The sequence below is a fragment of the Scardinius erythrophthalmus genome (assembly GCF_964197995.2).
Source record: "Scardinius erythrophthalmus genome assembly, chromosome: 13".
Lineage (NCBI taxonomy): Eukaryota > Metazoa > Chordata > Actinopteri > Cypriniformes > Leuciscidae > Scardinius > Scardinius erythrophthalmus.
This window is the reverse complement of record NC_138233.1, coordinates 19,404,729-19,424,719: the sequence shown is the minus strand read 5'-3', so window position 1 is coordinate 19,424,719 and position 19,991 is coordinate 19,404,729. Positions and strand designations below refer to the sequence as shown.

Sequence of the window (19,991 nt, the reverse complement as noted above, 5' to 3'; positions counted from 1 at the left end):
CAGCTGTTTCTGTTCTTTGTGTTGTGGACTATGGTACCAACAGTGGACCAAAGAGAACTTAAGAGTTTAAAAACATGAAACCCTTTAATAAGATTATTTAACCTTTTGCTTACAATGAAGTATACATAAATATTCTTATATAAACAAGACTGGTCTCAGCTTATCACAGGGCAATAATCAGTATCACAGACGTAACACTATACTATATATATATTTATCTTGTTTCTTTTTATATTATTAACAATATGTACATGGACATTTAAAAGGCCTGGTGTCTCCTTAAGTCAATTAGCCTACATTTGTTGCCATTGCAAATAGGTGTGATCAAGTAATCCACGAAAGTTAGGCTACTGTATATAATGATTGGGTAATGTAATTATATTATGCATCAAGTCTGTTTCTAATACTCAACACTGTGTACAGGCCTATATACAGGAACCAGAAGCAGGACAAACAGCAAATCTGGTGAAATATCTTTTATTCATGTGATACATTTTGGTGTCTCTTTAACCGTCCATTTTTTACAGCATATAATAATAGTACTTTGTCACACAAACTTAGCTAAACACTAGTAGACAGCGTATTTCAAACAGACCAACACACTTCAGAATAGCACACAGCTGAGTATTCAGTGAGTGACACGCGATAGAGCTGTTCAGGAGGGTTTTCACTCTTATTTATTTCATTTCCTACATATCAAACCATAGTAAATGTTAATGTTTAAAACACACTTGATGCCCTTTTTTAGTCTTAACGATGAAAGGATTTGTCGGTTTACAGTTGAACGAGAGGAAAAGCGACGGTGCTGGGGGGGCTCGGTGATACCTCTCCAGCAAATAAAAGCCCATTCAAGCTATTCTGTTGAAACCCAGCATTACAGATGGGACGTGAAAGTCTTTAATAGTGGCACGATTGTGACACGACTAGGTCTTTGTGATACAGTAGCCAGGCAGCAATGCAAATTATACATCAAACTTTGATTCCCACACATTGCTAACTGCCAGTCCTGTCAAGCATACAACACATGTATCACTAACTAGTGAGATAATAAATAAACACATGAAACCAACAGTCTTACGACGAGCAATACCAAGACGTGTCTGTACACTAAGCGATAGCCGTGTTGAAGGAAGAAATCTAAATGTCCTGTTAAACAAAACCTCATTATCTCTATGCAATGTTAATAGGCTCGAGCAAACCACAGCACTGTGGCCTGATTTGGTGCACCATGACAACCAAACAAGCAAGGCATTTTGTGTTAAACCGTCTCTAAACTGCATGCGGTCCCTACACTTGCGCAGCAAAAACAAGACAGAAAATGAGCAGAATTAGTGTGAATTGCTTTCCATATCCAAGCTCAGAGCGACGTTACGATAGTTGTGTTAGTACATACACGTTTTTACAGTTAACGTTAGGTTTTGTGACTACGGTCGTGGAGAAGTCATTAAATATCTTAGGTTTTGAATTTGAACTAAATTAAATAGCAATTTTCCCTTTTGTAAGAACGTTAAATCCAATTTATTTCCCCCACAGCTCAATACATTTTACTTCCATGCAACCCTCCGAAGATTTCGGTATAAAATCAGCCTGTCCAGAATTAGGCTTGTCGCAAACAAAACTGCTAATTTTTGTGTCCGTACATGTATATTTCCTGAAACAAAGCAACTTTAAAATGATATCTGGTCCCTAATACCATATTTAACATGGAAGCATCCAATTATACAGAATATTGTCCATGGTGACATATCACGACAAAATCGTTCTGTATCTTTCTTTAAAATAACTTTTGCCAAAAAACACAAACAAAATAATAGTGTAAAAAAATTATACGAGTCAGTAACAGCCAGAAGTTCTTCCTCCAGTGAAATTAAAAAAAGAAGGCAAAAAAGGCCTAAAAATGATGACATCAGCCCCAGCTCTGAAACATGTTAACTTCACAACAACTATGTTGGCACTGATGTGTGAAAACTTAAGAGCATATGAGCTTGAGTCTGTCTGCAATCCCATATAATGCCATGCAGCCAGGATCTGAATGGTTTTAGCATTTAATCTATGCTGTGATTTTACTTTTTTCGTTAATAATATATGCATTTTTGGAATCCATTTTAATACAGAGTAAAAGCACATCCACACGATTACTCTGAAAAGTCACTGAGTCGAAGAGAAAGAAAAGGTTCTCCGCTCATGACACGGGGCCGTGAGAGGAGCGAGTGACCACTGAGAGGCAAGCTGTTTGTGTGTGAGGGGGTGGAGTGAGGGGGACGCAGGACCTGGTGGGGGGGCGAGGGTGGTTACTAGCACGAGCAGCTGCTCTCGGTAACGGGCAGCTCTGGAGGCTTCTCCAGTTTGATGTCGATCACTGAAAGTTTCTGTCAAGGATCAGTTACTGAGCGACTGGATCATTTGAATAAGCATGTCTTTACAATTTTCATTCATTTCTGTTAGACGAAAACGCTGGCAGACAAGCAGACATGCTTATGATCTCCTGCTATCAATCTGACTGACATTTTAATGTGAGAGATGGCATATTTAAGGTGCATGTGAAGGATACTGTCCTCTTTGCTTTTCTCTGGTGTACTATCCATTCCAGGCAAAGCTGCAGCCACACGACGAAACAGCTAGAGAAAAAAAAAAAAGTTCATTACGTACATAAATCAATGCAGGTTTAATATAATACAAAATATTTATCTTATTTGTAGGGGAGACTGGGGCTAGTTCTAACATGTTTTACTCCAGTCAACAACACACGTTGACCTTTTGTGACAATATTTTTTTGGCATATTGTTATACTATATATAGAGTAAGTTATATTATAGGCTATTATAGGCTTTTCAAGTACATTTAAACAGCAAAACACATATACAACAAAACCTCATGAAAGGGACAAACATCATGAAACCTCAAAAATAAAGAATAAACATTTCAAACTCTTGTTTTGGCCAATAGATATTGTAATTAAATCGCAAAACAAATCACAATATATGTAACTCAATAAAATATGCAACTACTATTAATTTTTATATATATACACTGTATATAAATAAATGTTTTTTAAAGTTTATCTGATAAAAATTCTAAAACTAAATCTGGTCTTCAACTGATAAATAAAGAGTCCTAAAAGAGTTCTAGCATCACAGTCCATCAAAATATGCTTCAGTGATGAAGGACTCTGACAAGAGGGGCATAAAGGAGGATCTTCACCCAATTACAAAAACCTATGGGTTAGTCTGGAGTGGCCAGTGTAAATAACATGATCCCAGCTATTTTAAAAAATGGACACAACGGTTTTCACCAACCACAGGATTGATTTTGTAAAGTTTGTTTCTAATACACTGATCCCATTGAGTCTAATAGGTTTGAGGTCTGATGGTGGAATTGGGCATTTTTTTGAGCTCTGAAGATGAAGCCTCTTTTGCTGCAGCATCTGCTTTCTCATTCCCTGGAATGCCCTGGTACCCAACTAAAAAGGATTTTAAAATTCTGTATTATCAATGTTGAAAACAGTTGTGCTGCTTAATATTTTGTGAAGAAACCGTGATTTGTTGTTTTCAAAGAACAGCAATTATTTGAAATCTTTTGTAAAATTGCAAACGTTTTTACGGTCACCTGTTTTGATCAATTTAATGTGTTCTTGCTGAATAAAAGTATTCAATTCTTTCGAAACCCCAAACTTTTCAATGGTAGAGTGGCTCTTATGACAACTTCCTCATGTGCAACTAGCCCTAGTCTCCCCTATTTAAAAGAAATTATAACTCCCAATGGGTAGAGAGGTTAAAAAATAGAGGTAATTTCCGAGGACACTAGCATTATGAAAAAAAAAAAAAAAAAAAAGACACCATGATCCACTAATTCTGAAAACAAAAAGTAATACAATATGCTATTAAAAAGCACAATGCACAATGAAATGTCTACAAGAGTATGAATTACAAAGGGTGCTAAAACACAGCACAGAGAAAAATCATTCTAGCGATGCTTGGCCAACATGCAAAGGACATCTGTGACAGTACATGGGGAGCACTTCAAGCAAACGAAACACACAAAAGAACAGCATAATAGCACAGGACACCTGTGAATGTGAGGCGAGGGAAGAATGGCTAATGATGGGCGAGGCGAGGAAAGATAGAAACCAAAGAAAGCAGAAGATAGAGAGGTGGAGGGAAGGTGGGGCTTGGCCGTCCTCATTTCTCCGTGATTCTACCTGTTTGACATTGTAGCCAGTCTTTGCGCTGGTTTCAATGAACATGACATTCAGTTCCTTAGCCCTCTGCTCGCCCTCCTCTGTGGTAATCTGTCTGCTCGACCGGAGCAGGGAGGGGAAAGGAAAGAAATACAGACAGACAAAAGAAATGCATCAAGAAGAAGAGACAGAGACAGAGACTGCCTGAAGTTCACATTAGTAATAGGGAAAAAAAGAGGGATTAGTGTTTTGATAGGACCCCAACACAGGTTGAAGAGTTGAGAAATGGCTCAAATCAGGCTGAATAACTTTGAAAAGAGATCACTGCACTGCAGTTCAACAAAAGGGCCATTCACATGGAACACATTTGTAACTTGAGGACAATCTACAACAAAAATAAACACCCTATCAAGGGAAGTGAAGATAATGTCATTGGCACTTTGGTCACTGAAATATCCCGTTTTTATTTTCGGTTTAAAAAGTTCATCCAGAAATGAAGATTCTGTCATCGATTACTCACCCTCATGTCATTCAAAGCCTGTTTCACTTACTTTGTTCTGCAGAACACAAAAAGATTTACATAGAAGAATGTCCAAGCTTCTCTTTTCCATCCACTTCTATAGTATAGAGCAGTGGTTCCCAAACCTGTCCTGAAGGCCCCCCAACACTGCACGTTTTCTTTGTCTCCCTACTCAAACACACCTGATTCAACTCATCAGCTCATTATCACATGGGTTAATTGAGCTGATGAGTTGAATCAGGTGTGTTTGATTAGGGAGACAACGAAAATGTGCAGTGTTGGGGGGCCTTCAGGACAGGTTTGGGAACCACTGGTATAGAGCAGTGGTTCTCAATCCTGGTCCTGGGGACCCACAACTCTGCACATTTTATATGTCTCCTTTATCTGACACACCCAGTTCAGTTCAGAGCTCTTTCCTAACGAGATGATGATCTGAATCAGGTGTGTTAAATGAGGGAGATATACAAACTGTGCAGAGCTGTGGGTCCCCAGGACCGGGATTGAGAACCACTGGTATAGAGGGTATGTACGGTTACGCCCACTGAGTGGCAGAAAGACTGAGGCGCAACATTGGCTTTCAGAGTAAATGCCGCGGAAAACACACAAAGCACATCTAAACCTGGAAAGAGATTTGAGATTGACTGTCTAAATATATTTGACAAGAAATCTGAGGTATATTTTTACAGGCTGCCGAAAGCTACCGAGAAGAGAAGCAAACGGATCGCTGCAATTCATAGAAACAACTGGACAAACTGGAGTTGCAGTTATCATTCTGTGTCAGTATGCTTAATTTGTGAGTAAAAATCATACCCTGTATATTGTATTGTTATATATTGTATTGACAACTCATCAATGAAATATTTACCATCTTATATTATGCATAATTGGATGTTTTTGAATAAACACTGACTAAAAACTATACAAGTCTTAGGGCTGGACGATATATATGACATTGATATAAGTGATCACCCGGATTTAGACCTACCTATATTGAATTTATATAAAGCATTCACAGGCAAATTTGCTTTATGTATTTTCCCAGCGTCAAAATCAGACACATATAAATGTCAGGAAACACGATTCCTGGTTGCATGTCAATATCCATGGATCACTTGGTAAGTTGTAAAGGACACTTTATCGAGTCCAACCTTTAGTTTAAACTGAGGCTACGTCTACATTAATCCGGATACATTTGAAAACGGCGTTTTCGTTTATAAACGCTCTCCGTCCACACTAGCGTTTTCAAGCGTTTTCGGACGTTTCAGTGTGGATGAGAAACTTTTGAAAAACGCCTGAAAACGCTAAATTCACCTTTACTGCGAATGTGTAAAACCCCACAAACGCTCACTGATATGATTCAGATGGAAAAATAAATAATAAAGTTATCGCGCAATTCTTCTGACAGGATAATTTTATTTAGTAAAATATCTCACCATTCACTGATGCGTCCAGGTCGCACGCAGACACCATATGTTTGGTCTAAAACGCGACTGTTCTCATGTATTACCGCAGGACAGCAAATGTGAGTAAATTCTGTCATCTTTGCAGGACTGTGATATGAAGAGTGTGCAATGTAGAATATTTTTAGCAATAGTGTGAAAGTGAATAGCACATAACAGGCACAATACTGGTATAAACGTGAATACCTATTGGTACAATATGCGTCACATGACTAAAATTACGTCATCGTTTTTAAATCTCTCCGGTTTCACAGTCCACACTACAACGCAAAAACGGCGTTTTCAAATGTATACGCTTTGGAGTGCGTTTTCAAAAAGCTTCGTTTTCCTTAATAAAAACGCCGTCTCAGTGTGGACGGAAGGCCAAAACGGAGAGAAAAAGATGCGTTTTCAAACGAAAACGTTTCGGTTACTCACGTAACCTCTGTTCTCTCTAGAAGAGGGAACGAGTATTGCGTAGTTGCTTATGCTACGGGAAAGCCTTTCTTTCTCGAGATACTGAAGCCAAAAATTATCCTTAATTTTTATAATCTTGTCAACGCAGTGCGGCAGCCTGCAGACCTAGGGCAAGCTTACTAGCGTGCCCATTGGCTGCCCTGCGGCAACTGCAGCAGCCTACCGCTGAGCCCTTGGCGTGACGTCACGACCAATGAGCGCGCTTGGCGCGCTTAATGCGTCACAGCCCGCGAAAAGGGGTGTGGCTTAGCGTATATAAACAGGGCTCGGAGGCTGCTTCTCTGGTTTCTGTCACATGAAGCGAAATGAGCTCGTGGTGCGAGCACGGCGGGCTACGCAATATTTGTTCCCTCTTCTAGAGAGAACAGAGGTTACGTGAGTAACCGAAACGTTCTCTTACGAGAGGTTCTCTCGTATTGCGTAGTTGCTTACGCTACGGGAACGCCCTTGTCAACGCCGTGCGCGCCCAGCATCCACTGAATGAGTCCCAGGGAGAGCCCGGGGAACGTGATAGCAGAGAGCCGGGCGGCCCGAAGAGGGCTAGCGCCGTACATAAGCACACACTAGGGGGTTAGGAGCGGCACGGCCGGTCCGAACTGACAATTCCCTGCATAGTGCAGCTCAACCAGTAGAGCTAAATCACACAACGTAGCCCGCGCACAGATAGTGGGCTGGCATACGCGAGACTTAGACTGATAACACTTTCGCCTGCAAGGCGGGAACATCCAGGTTGTAAAACCTAACAAATGTGGAGGGGGAGGCCCAGCCTGCCGCTGCACAAATGTCATGAATGGGAATCCCGCTGGACCACGCCCACGAAGAGGCCATGCCTCTGGTGGAGTGAGCTTGAATGCCCAATGGGCACTGCAGGTCTTTAGACGCATAAGCAGCAGCAATAGCGTCCACTATCCATCTGGACAGGCTGTGTTTCGAGGCGGCGAGACCCTTGGTGCGCCCGCCAAACGAAACAAAGAGCTGTTCCACCACTCGTTTGACTGAAGACAGTGCTATCAGAAAAACGGTTTTGAGCGTGAGGTATTTCATATCCACAGTTTCCAAGGGTTCGAAGGGATGCGCTTTCAGGGCCTCCAAGACCAGTGAAAGATCCCACATAGGAACCGAGGGGGGTCGCGGGGGGTTCATCCTCCTGGCTCCTCTAAGGAAGCGGATGACGAACTCGTTCCTTCCTAATGCGCGGCCCAGCTCTGAACAGAGAGCGCTGAAATGGCCATGACATAGACTTTGAGCGTGGAGGGGGACCTGCCCGCGTCCAGTAACTCTTGAAGGAAACACAGTACTCGCGATACCCCACATGTCTGTGGATCGAGCCCCTTAGCAGTGCACCATCTGTTAAACACTGACCATTTCGACATGTAGAGCCGCCTCGTAGAGGGGGCTCTAGATTGTATGATCGTGTTCATGACCCCGTCTGGCAGATCAGCGTGTAATCGTTGAGGCTCCACGCATGCAGAGACAGCGCTCTGGATGGGGATGCCATATCGAGCCGCGGGCTTGAGAGAAAAGGTCTCTCTTCACCGGTATCGGCCAGGGGGCTGAGTCTGCCAGCTGTATTAGATCCGGGAACCAAGCTTGGTTCTCCCAGTATGGGGCTAAGAGGAGCACTGTGTGGCGTGCTTCCCTGATTCTCTTGATGACCTGAGGCAGCAGAGAGACCGGGGGAAAAGCATACAGCGGGCCGCTGGGCCGGGTCTGGGCCAGCGCGTCCTCGTTCTTCGAGAAGAACTCTGGGCAATGAGCGTTGTCTTTTGACGCAAAAAGGTCGACTTTCGCTTTGCCGAAACTGCGCCACAGTGACTGGACTGTTTGGGGGTGTTGAGACCACTCCCCAGGGGAAACGCTGTCCCTGGACAGTCTGTCGGGGCCCTCGTTCAGGTGGCCAGGCACATGCGCGGCTCTCAGCGAGCGCAGAGAGTGCTGAGCCCACACGAGGAGGCGTTCCGCCAGGGTGCAGAGCGTCTGATCTGACACCGCCCTGGCGATTCACATAGGCCACTACCGATGTATTGTCCGTGCGGACTAGAACATGGTGACCGTGGAGGAATGGGAGGAAGTGTTTGAGCGCTTTCTCGACCGCGAGCATCTCTAGACAGTTTATGTGTAGGAGATTCTCCTGGTCTGACCAGCGGCCATAGACCGGTCTGCCTTCGAAGAGCGCTCCCCAACCTAGGTTGGAAGCGTCTGTCGAGACAACTTTCCGGTGTGAAATCACTCCCATAGTCACTCCTGTGTGATACCATTCGGCTGCCAGCCAGGGCTGCAGGGCTGAAATGCAGCTCTGATTCACTCTGACTCGCAAGCCGCCGGCCGCCCAGGCTCGGTGGGGCACGCGCGCTTTCAGCCAGCGTTGAAGCGGGCGCATGCGCAGTAAGCCCAGCTGGAGCGCTGCTGCAGCTGAGGCAATATGCCCCAGGATACGCTGGAATGTCCTCAGCGGAACCCGGCTGCCTATTTGGAGGGATGCGGCGAGGAGGCGGATGCGGCGCGCGCGCTGCTCCGACAGTCTGGCCGTCATAGCCACCGAGTCCAGTTCTATTCCAAGAAGGAAATTGACTGACGGGGCGATAGCGAGCTCTTGGTCCAGTGACCGAGAGACCCAGATCCTCCAGATGGCTGAGAAGCGCTGTTCTGTGAGACACAAGTTCCGTCTCTGACAGCGCTAGAATAAGCCAATCGTCCAGATAATTCAGTATTCGCATTCCCTGTTTTCTCAGGGGAGCGAGAGCTGTGTCCATGCATTTCGTAATGTACGGGGTGCCAAAGACAGGCCGAAGGGCAGGATTGTGTACTGATATACTCGACCGTTGAAGGCGAATCTCAAGAATGGCCTGTGACGGGGAGTTATCTGGATCTGAAAATACGCGTCTTTTAGATCGAGAGAGATAAACCAGTCTCCTGGGCGAATCTGCGCGAGGATTTTTCTGGTTGTGATCATTTTGAACGGCCGTCTCATGAGGGCTTTGTTCAGATGTCTCAGATCTAAAATAGGTCTTAACGCTCCGTCCTTCTTGGGTACGGGGAAGTAGCGGCTGTAAAGGCTCGACTCGCTTAGAGAAGGATGAAACTGTTCTATAGCCCTTTTGCGCAGTAGCTTCGCTATTTCGGCTTGAAGCAGGTGCGCAGCTTCTGAACTCACTTTCGTCTCCGTCTGTGCTAGAAAGCGCGGAGGGCAACGAGCGAATTGAAGCGAATAGCCGTGTTTTATAGTACTCAGCACCCATTCTGACGCGCCCTGAATAGCTTCCCATGCTTCCGCATGCATAGCTAGGGGTCGAATGGTCTCTGGGTTCAGATCGCCGCGCTGCGCGGGATTGGGGAACCTGTATCAGAGAGGATAGAGCGGCGTGCGCGCCGCTGGTGCTCGAACACGGGGGCTGGTAAACAGTATTGGCCGGCTGTACAGCGTTCGGTAGCTCGGTCCCAGAGGATGGAGCGCGATTTGCTGACAAACACCCCTGGCGCGAAAGCGGTGTGGGGATTGTAATGTCTAAAAGTGAGTGCGCGTGCACCTGAGCGGGCGCAGAGTTTACACTTATGACACGGCCAGAGTTTGGGAGCTTAGAGGGTGTGCGACCCGAGGTAACTGAATGGCAGAGCGAGCAGCGGGTAGGTGTGAGCACAAAGTTGTGGGCACATTTACTACACTTAGTACTCGAGCGGCTTGTGTCCGCTTTATGAGAGAGCGCTCTATGCGCGTTACCATGGGGACCATGTTTGTGTGAAGCAGTGAGCACATGGGAGTGGGCACATTTTCTACACTTATGACACCTTTGGCCAGAGCCGGAATGTTTGTGAGCTTTAGAGGATCTGCAACCCGGGGTAACTGTGTGATAGAGCGGGCAGCAGCTAGGTGTGAGCACAGAGTTGTGGGCACATTTACTACACTTAGTACTCAGGCGGCATGTGTCCGCTTTATGAGAGTGCGCTCTGTGAGCGTTACCGGGTAGACCGTGTTTTGTGTGTAGCAGTGAGCACATGGGAGTGGGCACATTTTCTACACTTGTAACACCATCGGCGTTATAGAGCAAATGCTTTGATGGCTCATATGTTTAGACGCTCATAAATACTCAAGCACCATCCTGTGAGATGCGGGTTCGCTTTCTGTATGTAAGAAAGCTGGCCGCGAGCTCGGAGAAGCCAGCAGAAAAAAATTTTCTGCCGCCAGAGCCGGATTTGAACACGGTTCTCCAGTGCAGAAGCGTAATATTCTGCCACTGAGCCACAGGGGCACACATGAGCTTCCAGTTGGTGCGAGCATATGACCGAGCGTCGTGTTTCGGCGTTTGTTTGCAGGCGCGCGTGTATTAAAACAGGCCCGTTTACTGCAGCATTAGTATTTCCAGCCGCCTAAACTTAGAGGGGACTGAGAAATATGTATCCCGTGAGATGCGGGTTTGCTTTCTGTATGTAAGAAAGCTGGCCGCGAGCTCGGAGAAGCAAGCAGAAAAAAGTTTTTCTGCTGCCAGAGCCGGATTCGAACACGGGTCTCTGGTGCGGAAGCCTAATGTTCTGCCACTGAGCCACAGGGGCACACATGAGCTTCCGGTCAGTGCGAGCATATGACCGAGCGTCGTGTTTCGTTTCGGCGTTTGTTTGCAGGCGCGCGTGTATTAAAACAGGCCCGTTTACTGCAGTATTAGTATTTCCAGCCGCCTGAACTTAGAGGGGACTGAGAAATATGTATCCCGTGAGATGCGGGTTTGCTTTCTGTATGTAAGAAAGCTGGCCGCGAGCTCGAGAGAAGCAAGCAGAAAAAAGTTTTTCTGCTGCCAGAGCCGGATTCGAACACGGGTCTCTGGTGCGGAAGCCTAATGTTCTGCCACTGAGCCACAGGGGCACACATGAGCTTCCAGTCAGTGCGAGCATATGACCGAGCGTTTGTTTGCAGGCGCGCGTGTATTAAAACAGGCTCGTTTACTGCAGTAATAGTATTTCCAGCCGCCTGAACTTAGAGGGGACTGAGAAATATGCGAGGATTGGAGGAAGTCCGGCCTAAGCGGGACGAAAACACTCTCTCTTCCTCCTTTCGCCGGTGCTCGTGACGTCCGCTCTGATATCCCTTGAGAACGGCGCAGTTGCGCGGCTCGAACAAAGGGAGAGAGAGCGGGAAGATGTCATATGTGACATCGTTTGTTTGCAGGCGTGCGTGTATAACAGGCTCGTTTACTGCAATATAGATATTTCTAGTCGCCTGAGCTAGGAGGGGACTGAGAAATGTGTGAGAAACGGAGGTGGCCGGAGAGTGACGCGCGCGACCGAGACGCGGGGTAGCTTTCTTATAACGTAAAGGAAGCCAGCCCGTGACCGTCTACTTCTGACATCCCTTGTGAGCGGCGCCTTGCGCGGCTCGAACAGAGGGGGAGAGGGCGTGCGTCATCCGGGGGGGGGGGGGGGGGGTAGCTTCCTTGTAACGTAAAGGAAGCTATAGCCCGTGACCGTCCGTTCTGACATCCCTTGTGAGCGGCGCCGTTTGCGCGGCTTGACAGAGGGGAGTAACCAGCTGGTCTGCTTCATCCCCTGAGGCGACGGCAGTGCAGGCAGAGGCCGCCCGCTGCGCGTCGGTGAAGGGCGGGGGAGAAGGAGAGAGCGAGGCTCGCGGGAGGGGCTCCGGCGAGCGCTCAGCTATAACCACCGGCTCTGAAGGCCTTTGAGAGCGGCGTTTTTTCTTACGCGGCCCGGAAGAGGCAGCCGGAGAAGGTGGAGGATCGTGAAACATGGCGAGTCGAGCCCGCAGGGTCGACATCGGCAAGTCCTCACACTGTTCGCAGCCGCCCGTGAAGGGCGCGGGCTGCGTGGTCGAAACCCAGGCAGAGAGCGCAGATCACGTGGCGGTCTCCGTCGCTGAGCGCGGCTCTGCACGAGCCACAGGATGAGCGAGGCATTTGCAACAACGCCTCGCGCTCTTTTAGATGCAAAGTGTGTCGCGGGGCGAACACACAAACACATACAACACAGAGCAGTAAAAGGATATATTCGCCGGATAGCGAAGCAGGCAGGGAAAGCTGAAGGCGGCGAAGGCGGCCGGCGTCCTCAGGGTGAGATCCTCGGCGTGCTGGTCGCTTGATTCGACGGCGGCTTCCTCAGAGAGCAGCGATGCGTAGAGCTTCGCTGAAAAGACAGAAATCAGAGAAGCAGCCTCCGAGCCCTGTTTATATACGCTAAGCCACACCCCTTTTCGCGGGCTGTGACGCATTAAGCGCGCTCATTGGTCGTGACGTCACGCCAAGGGCTCAGCGGTAGGCTGCTGCAGTTGCCGCAGGGCAGCCAATGCAGCCAGTTTTACTCGCGTTTTCGCAGTTCCCCCTATTAAAATCCAGTCGTTAAGCAGGCTCTTTTGCCACTCAGTCCGGCCGAGGGGGCGTTCCGGCGGGAAAGTGATGTCAATGCATACCCTCTATAGTAAAAAGACATTTTGCTAAACGTCTCCTTTTGTGTTCCACGGAAGAAGAAAAAAAGTTTATACATGTTTGGAATGACACAAGGGCGATAAATTATGACCGATATTTCAGTATTTTGGATGAACTATCCCTTTGTCTTCAGTCAATCAATTTTTTCAAATTGATTGACTTCCCACAGACAATAATTTTGACTTTGTAAGATAGCTACGCCCGGACCAAGACTTTCGACATTTTCTGTATTGACTCGAAGAAAGTCAAATGATACCCAAATGGATTTAGATGTTAGAAAATGTTAAACTGAGGCATACATTGTTAGCTGAAAGTATAATCAACATGGCAAAATATTTAACAGAAGGCCACAAAAGAGGTAGGAGATCTTTGTGAATGACACGTGTTCTAATTCAATGAAAATCTGCTGAGCTTTCTGCTGAATTCTGTGGCTGTAGAATCCATGTGGGTGTTGTCACATTCCTTCCATGTTTCTTTGTGGTATCCTTGATTAGTTAACAACTGACATGGTTGCTATGTGATTCTATTACAAAAAAAAATGCATGTTCGAAATTCGGTAATTTCAAACTGGAAAATCACCCCATGTAGATTTTATATCAGGTTCAAGATTGTCACGCAAGTGTGTGGTGTTGACCAATAGAAAGATGCTTGGCTCCATGCAATGCTACACTATTGAAAATGGACCTTTTTTCCTCACGAAATTTCCGCACCTTTACGATCATACTCAATATTAGCCTATTTGAGGTGTTGCACATTTTTTTGCTAAGATTCTGCTAGGATGTATTACTGTATTTAGCTTGTTTTTACAATGTGAGGACAGTCTCCCAAAAAAACTCGGTGGAAATTGACAATATGCCACAGATTCTGTTATATAAGTTAGAACGCTTAGGTCTACACTACAGCTGTATCGTGTCACCCACCTGTTTGACGTTATAACCAGCTTTGGCGCTGGTCTCTATGTACATCACACCCAGTTCCCGGGCTTTTTTCTCTGCTGCCTCTACTGACACTTGCCTGCCATAATCCATAGTTGAGGTGTGGACACAGTTCAAATTAGAATGGATATGAAAAACAAAAGTAGTAATGGGAAATCAAAAATAAAATCAACAAAGAGAAAATATGACCGAAAAGAAAAGCAACAATGGCACAAATTATTCAACATAACACTCAAATTAACAAAGAGAAAACTGAACACAAAAATAACACATAGTGAAGGGCTTAAAACGTGAAGTCTGAGGGATGAACAAAAGATGTGTTCATCAAACTCCTCAAATATACTGTACCTTTTATCAGCCAAGTCTGTCTTGTTGCCAACCAACATGATAATGACATCACTTCCTCTCTCTGTTCTGACATCATCTATCCACTTTGAGGTTTGCTGGAATGAGTTGAGATCTGAAGAACAGAAGGACAAATTTAGGCATGGACTTATTACAAAGGAAAAATGTTTCTTGTGATCTGCAGGAACTCATTTCATTGATTAATTAATTGAAAATCAATTTGCAAAATTCAAATTTGGCAGCGGTCAAAAATACACTTGATTCACTTCAAAGCCGAGCTCTCTTAGAAGAAAGTGTGCAAGCAGACTGTTAGAATGAAGTTCAACAAAACAGTTAAGAGGACGGTTAAGTTAAAACAGAGGTAATTTCGATGCTCAGTGTGCTCAGATAAGAGAGAAGCACGTTCAATCTACTTTTCATTTAATCTGAATGTAATAATAAAAACAGCATTGTTCCCAAGCAACCATACTAAGATGAACTGCCATAACCTAGAAGCAGCTGCTGAATCGTGCTAACTGTGCTCTGAGGGCATAGATCCCTGCTGACCCAATGAGTGAGGCTCAGACTCACTGGTGATGTCATAGACCACCACAGCAATAGTGGAGTCTCGGATGTAGCTGGGAATGAGGCTGCGGAAGCGCTCCTGGCCTGCAGTGTCCCATAGCTGGAGCCGAACCTGATGGACCAGCAAACCGTGGTTTGCAAAGAAAACAGGGGAAAGAGAAAGGCAGAACAGAGAAAAGAAAAAGTATAAAGAGAGGATAGAGCAAGGGAGCAGGGTTAGACGAAAAGGACAACATCAAAGAAGCAAAACATGAAGGAAAAGGAGAAATGCACCTACAGAATTTACCGATTTTTGCTTCTGTGCTTATAGATCATAACCACAAGTTTTTAGGAATCTGAAGGCATTTCTCCATTCCTGCTCTCTGAATGACGCTGCTTTCTGCAAGATGCTTTGCAAATGGCACTCCTTATGCACAAGTATTGCTGGGCAAGTTCAGGCAAAACAACACTTTATGGTTTTGAAATATTTGTAAAAGCCCAAATTGTACTCAAAGGAAATGTTGCTTTCATTTACTCACCCTTATGTCGCTTAAAACCTGCATGACTGACTTTCTTTTGCAGAACACAAAAATAATGTATTTTGAAGAATGCTTTAACTGTATTTGTCCATATAATACAAGTCAATGGGGTCCAAAACAACACTATGTATGGACAAAAAAAAAAAACAATAATTTTTTCCCCTAAATATCTTATTTTGTGTCCAATAAAATAAAATACAATACAAATTATATCTAAAACTGCTTTCCAGCAGATGAGTTAAATAATATAAACTAACTCTAAATTAACTCTGCTCAGGTGTAAAAGCCATACTAAAAAAAACACATCTTCAAACATCCAATATCAGGGAAAATGTATTATGCAGTGGAAGAGAACTCCATAATCGGGGAGCAGCTTCGGAAACGGCCCTATCTGCACTTGATTTTAATATAGTTTTAGGAACAATGAATACCATCTGATTAAATTATCTCAACTGCATAACATTCTGATCCAGCAATATTAGAAATGTCAGAATAATTAAAGTTATACAGGTTTGGAATGACATGAGGGTGAGAAAATTATGACAGAATTGAAATTTTTGGGTGAACTATCCCTTCACATCGTTAAAGCAGGTTTTCATCTTTTTCATCTTACTTTGTTTAACTTTACCAGGAACGCTCAAATTAACCAGCACACTTATAAAGCTACATGAGTGCCATTTACTCAAGCAGAACCCAACTTGACCCCACCATGTGGTGAAGCAGGAGCACTAGCTACATACTTGCTATATCATAGACCACCACTGCGGCTGCTGAGTCTCTGATGTAACTGGGAATGAGGCTACGGAAGCGTTCCTGCCCAGCAGTGTCCCACAGCTGTAGCCGAATCTATAACCGTCCATGCAGCACAACAGGCATGGGGACCCATTCAGCACCCAGCCATGGAAGAGAGTGGGGTGAGGTGGACAAAGACACAACCAAACTTAAAAAGGTGAAATCAAAATAAATGACAAACTAATGACATAAGTGTGATGATGAGCTACAAGCATGCGCAAGGAATTCCGCAAATGATAACTGTGATGAATCTGTGACAGACAGTGAAATCACCTGGTGGACTAGCCCTATTTGGACGTTAGAGAAATGCGTCAGAGACACAAGCATACTTAGTGATTTTAATCCTGTCTGAATCTGCAATGTCTGTGTATTTTCTCACACAACCTCAGTAAAAGTTCCAGGGCAAATTACCTACTGTTTTTGGCAAACTCTCAATGGTCCACTGAGAAATCTAATCCTCTCCGAATGCGAATGTCTGTGACAGTATTATAGCCAACTAATGCTTCTCCTCATTAGTTTTTAACCTACCCGGGTTACAGTTTGCATACCAATCTTTCACATGCTTTCATTTAATTTTAAAATGGATGCTATCTGACACATTTTTTATTATTATTAAATAAATAGAGCCAAATCGTGAAAACTGTAAAGACTGCCCATTTTAATATCAGTGTCATGTACTGTAAGATACTTGTCTAGATGTCTCTACTCACTTATGTGGGTTAATTATAAACAGCCACTTCAATAAACGCATGTGAACTATATTTAAATAGTTTTTAAGAATATATTAAAGTTATATCAATAAGTAATACATTAAAAAATATATACGTCATACGTAGCACAGTAGGCGACCTTCTGTAATGCCCATGTCTAGAAAACACACACTCCCACCTCTGTAATAAACACAGAGATCTCAGTTCCATCCGCATCGGTACATGGAATCACAGACGTGGGGCGATAAGAATTGTAACTCAAACATAGTTTAGAAAACTAGTCCTGTCCGAATAGGGTGTTATAGACCTTACAGGTGATATTAGAAAACATCAAGGTATGTATGACTTGAGCCAGTGTGTGTCAAAACCAACTATTACACTAGTACTACTACTAACATTAATAGTCAATATTTCAACTAAATCAGGCTTTAAAAAAAGGCTTGGACACACAGAGACTCCTTGGAAATTATTCTAGAAATGTTGATCTCCGTCCTACCGTGCGGTCTTCCAAGTACATGGTTTTTGACAAAAAGTCTATACCAATAGTTGCCTATGGAGAGAAACAATGAGTTAACTTAGTGCACAATCACATTGTAAAATACAGACCATTTAAGGAATATTTATTTTGACTGTATTTTCTGTGGAACACAAAATTAGATATTTTGCAGAATTTTCATGCTGATCTTTTCCTTTCATAAAGTCACAAAATAAAATTGATCCTTGTTCACTGAAAATCTAATTTGCTCTTGTGCATAATCAAACTTTCTGCAACAAGACACTTTTATATCAAATTTGATTTCAATGACACCAAACGCCATTGGTTCTAATGTGCGTCAGGTGCACACACGTGAACGAGATTTGAGAGCTATGAACTAAATGAACATGGGCACAAGTTAAAATGGGCACTGCACAGGTGAAATAAATGTTATTGAGACTGGACTTGTATTAACAAAAACAAATTATGGTCTGAGTAGAAATCTAAAATATTTGTTTCAAATAAATGCTGACACGGCTGGAGTAAAGATGCTGAAAATTCAGCTTTTCCATCACAGGAATAAATTACATTATAAAGTATATTAAAAAAGAAAACAGTTATTTAAATTATAATAATATTTTAATATTTTATTGTTGTTTTTGATTAAATAAATGCTGCCATGGTGAGTATAAAAGACATCATTCAAAAATATTAAAACCTCTTGAATAAAAGTTCATAAAAATAATGTAAAATAGCCTACATTTTATAGCTAGTAACAAATTATTTATTTCAACTTTGCTAGTGTGCCAAAAATGTATTTTGAACTGTAACTTCAGAGTTAGACAGCTTTTGTCATAAATCATATGCTTTTGTTGTAAGGACAATGGCAGCGTGACTATTCTACGAAGTATCTCCTTATGTGTTCCATGGAAAAATGAAAGGACTGGATCAACATGACATCACTATTCATTAGTGAGTGAACTATTCCTTCAAGGAAGTAACCAAACCGACGTCATGATAGCTTTCATAGAGTCAATAATACTTTGATATTAAGTTGTTTTAGGGAACATGGTAAGCATCTGCCACATGAACATAACATGGGCTGTAACAATCACAGCAGGGGTGTTACCTGATAGGTATTATCGAAGCTGTCATACATAAACCTGGTTATGAGTGAAGTTTTGCCCACTGTGGAGGAAAAGAAAAACAACGCATTAGAAATAAGGGCCTCACAGTGAATGCGTCTCAAAACCTAGTGTGATCCCTACATAGACAGCATGTTTGAATGTATCACGTCAAAGATGCTGTCAAGGGAAGGGATGCATTGCTCTGCGCAGGATGATCCTGAACTCTGATCGCTGTGTTGGCAACATGGGTGTCGCCGTCCTGCTTTCCACAGCAACACACTGCATCAATACAGGCGAAGACGTGCAGAAACTCTCCTTTACGACAGCTGACTAATGCGTTTTAGCGTCAAATCCAGCCATTATGAAACGAGAACGTGGATGTGACGTGGATGATGTGGCAGTTAAACATCCCTGATGTGGTTTATAATATCACGATCTTGATTGTCACAGCCGGTCAACTAGAAACATGCTAACTGCTAACAGTTAGCAACCATTTTCACACCAGACAGTATTATTTTACAGATTAAAACAATTAACATCCAGTACTAGTATAATATAATTTGCATATAATGTGTTAAACAGTAATGGTGGATGTAATCACATATAAAAGGCCTTTAAAACGGGAGATCTCTGTTGTGGCTAGGAACAGAAAACACAAACATGCTAATACAAGGACTTGATGGCTTCCCTCGATGCCTACATTCACGAATACATAAACACTGAGAGGAAAGACAGAAAAATACATATAATCTATCAATTAAAGCATAATGGAGTTGATATTCGGATCTCATATCTTTTGTATATAAGGCTAGTGCGTGTAACGTTACTGCGAGGATGTTCAATGCTACATGCTACACGTCTTCTGTAAATTTAGTGTATTTTAAGTGCGTGTCGACAAACGTATCAGTCGAAACTGACAAATCATTATTTGCGTGTATATTTAGTAATATCTATCCTTCTGGAGCATCCTTTCACCTGGCCTGTCTAACGTTAACGTTATCTCTCCGTCCACGTCTCACATATCTGAACACTTACCGCTTTGCTCGCCCAAGAAAACCAGCTTAAATTTCCGCAGAGGGTTTCCAAACTCTCCGCCGCCGGTCGTAGTAGACATATTTTTCGAGTATAATAAACAGCAGCTATATAAATATTATATTCTGTGCGCGGACGAAGGACACTGTACAGTCCAGTGACGGAGCGCTAATAGCTGAAGATTCCTGAGTGTGACAGCGCCTCTTAGTGGCCAGAGAAGGGAACGCAGGACACGCTGTGTCTGTGTTTCAGAACACAGTGCTAAAAAGCTGACTACTATCCTATGCCGTCTAGGTTTGAAAGAGACTATGATGGCCAAAATGCTGTCTTGGTAGGCAGCTGACTAGGTTTTGAGACACAGTCTATTTCTACTGTCACACCTTACCATTGTGTAGTAGCATCTGAATCTTTTTAGTGTTGCATGCGCAATGAATTTATATAAGCTACATTTTTAT

At 43.7% G+C, this 19,991-nt stretch overlaps 1 protein-coding gene across 4 annotated transcripts; it reads right to left on the bottom strand.

The window, feature by feature from the left end:
- Positions 1 to 462: 462 nt before the first annotated feature.
- On the bottom strand, positions 463 to 19,827 carry rab41 (RAB41, member RAS oncogene family). Of its 4 annotated transcripts, none has more exons than XR_014031288.1 (9): positions 19,540 to 19,745; positions 18,507 to 18,565; positions 17,399 to 17,452; positions 16,141 to 16,246; positions 14,322 to 14,433; positions 13,959 to 14,052; positions 4,199 to 4,292; positions 2,552 to 2,618; positions 463 to 2,359 (listed from the first exon to the last, which is right to left on the bottom strand). XR_014031288.1 is itself a non-coding variant. In XM_081381881.1 (8 exons), the coding sequence occupies exons 1-8, from the start codon at positions 19,616 to 19,618 to the stop codon at positions 2,295 to 2,297; spliced, it is 636 nt and encodes a 211-aa protein (XP_081238007.1). In that variant the 5' UTR covers positions 19,619 to 19,827; the 3' UTR covers positions 463 to 2,294. The 4 variants fall into 4 exon arrangements, 2 of the variants coding, with proteins under 2 accessions (XP_081238007.1, XP_081238008.1); XR_014031289.1 differs by lacking the exon at positions 16,141 to 16,246 and adding an exon at positions 14,889 to 14,994 and having other exon boundaries at positions 19,540 to 19,729; XM_081381881.1 differs by lacking the exon at positions 4,199 to 4,292 and having other exon boundaries at positions 19,540 to 19,827.
- Positions 19,828 to 19,991: the final 164 nt, after the last annotated feature.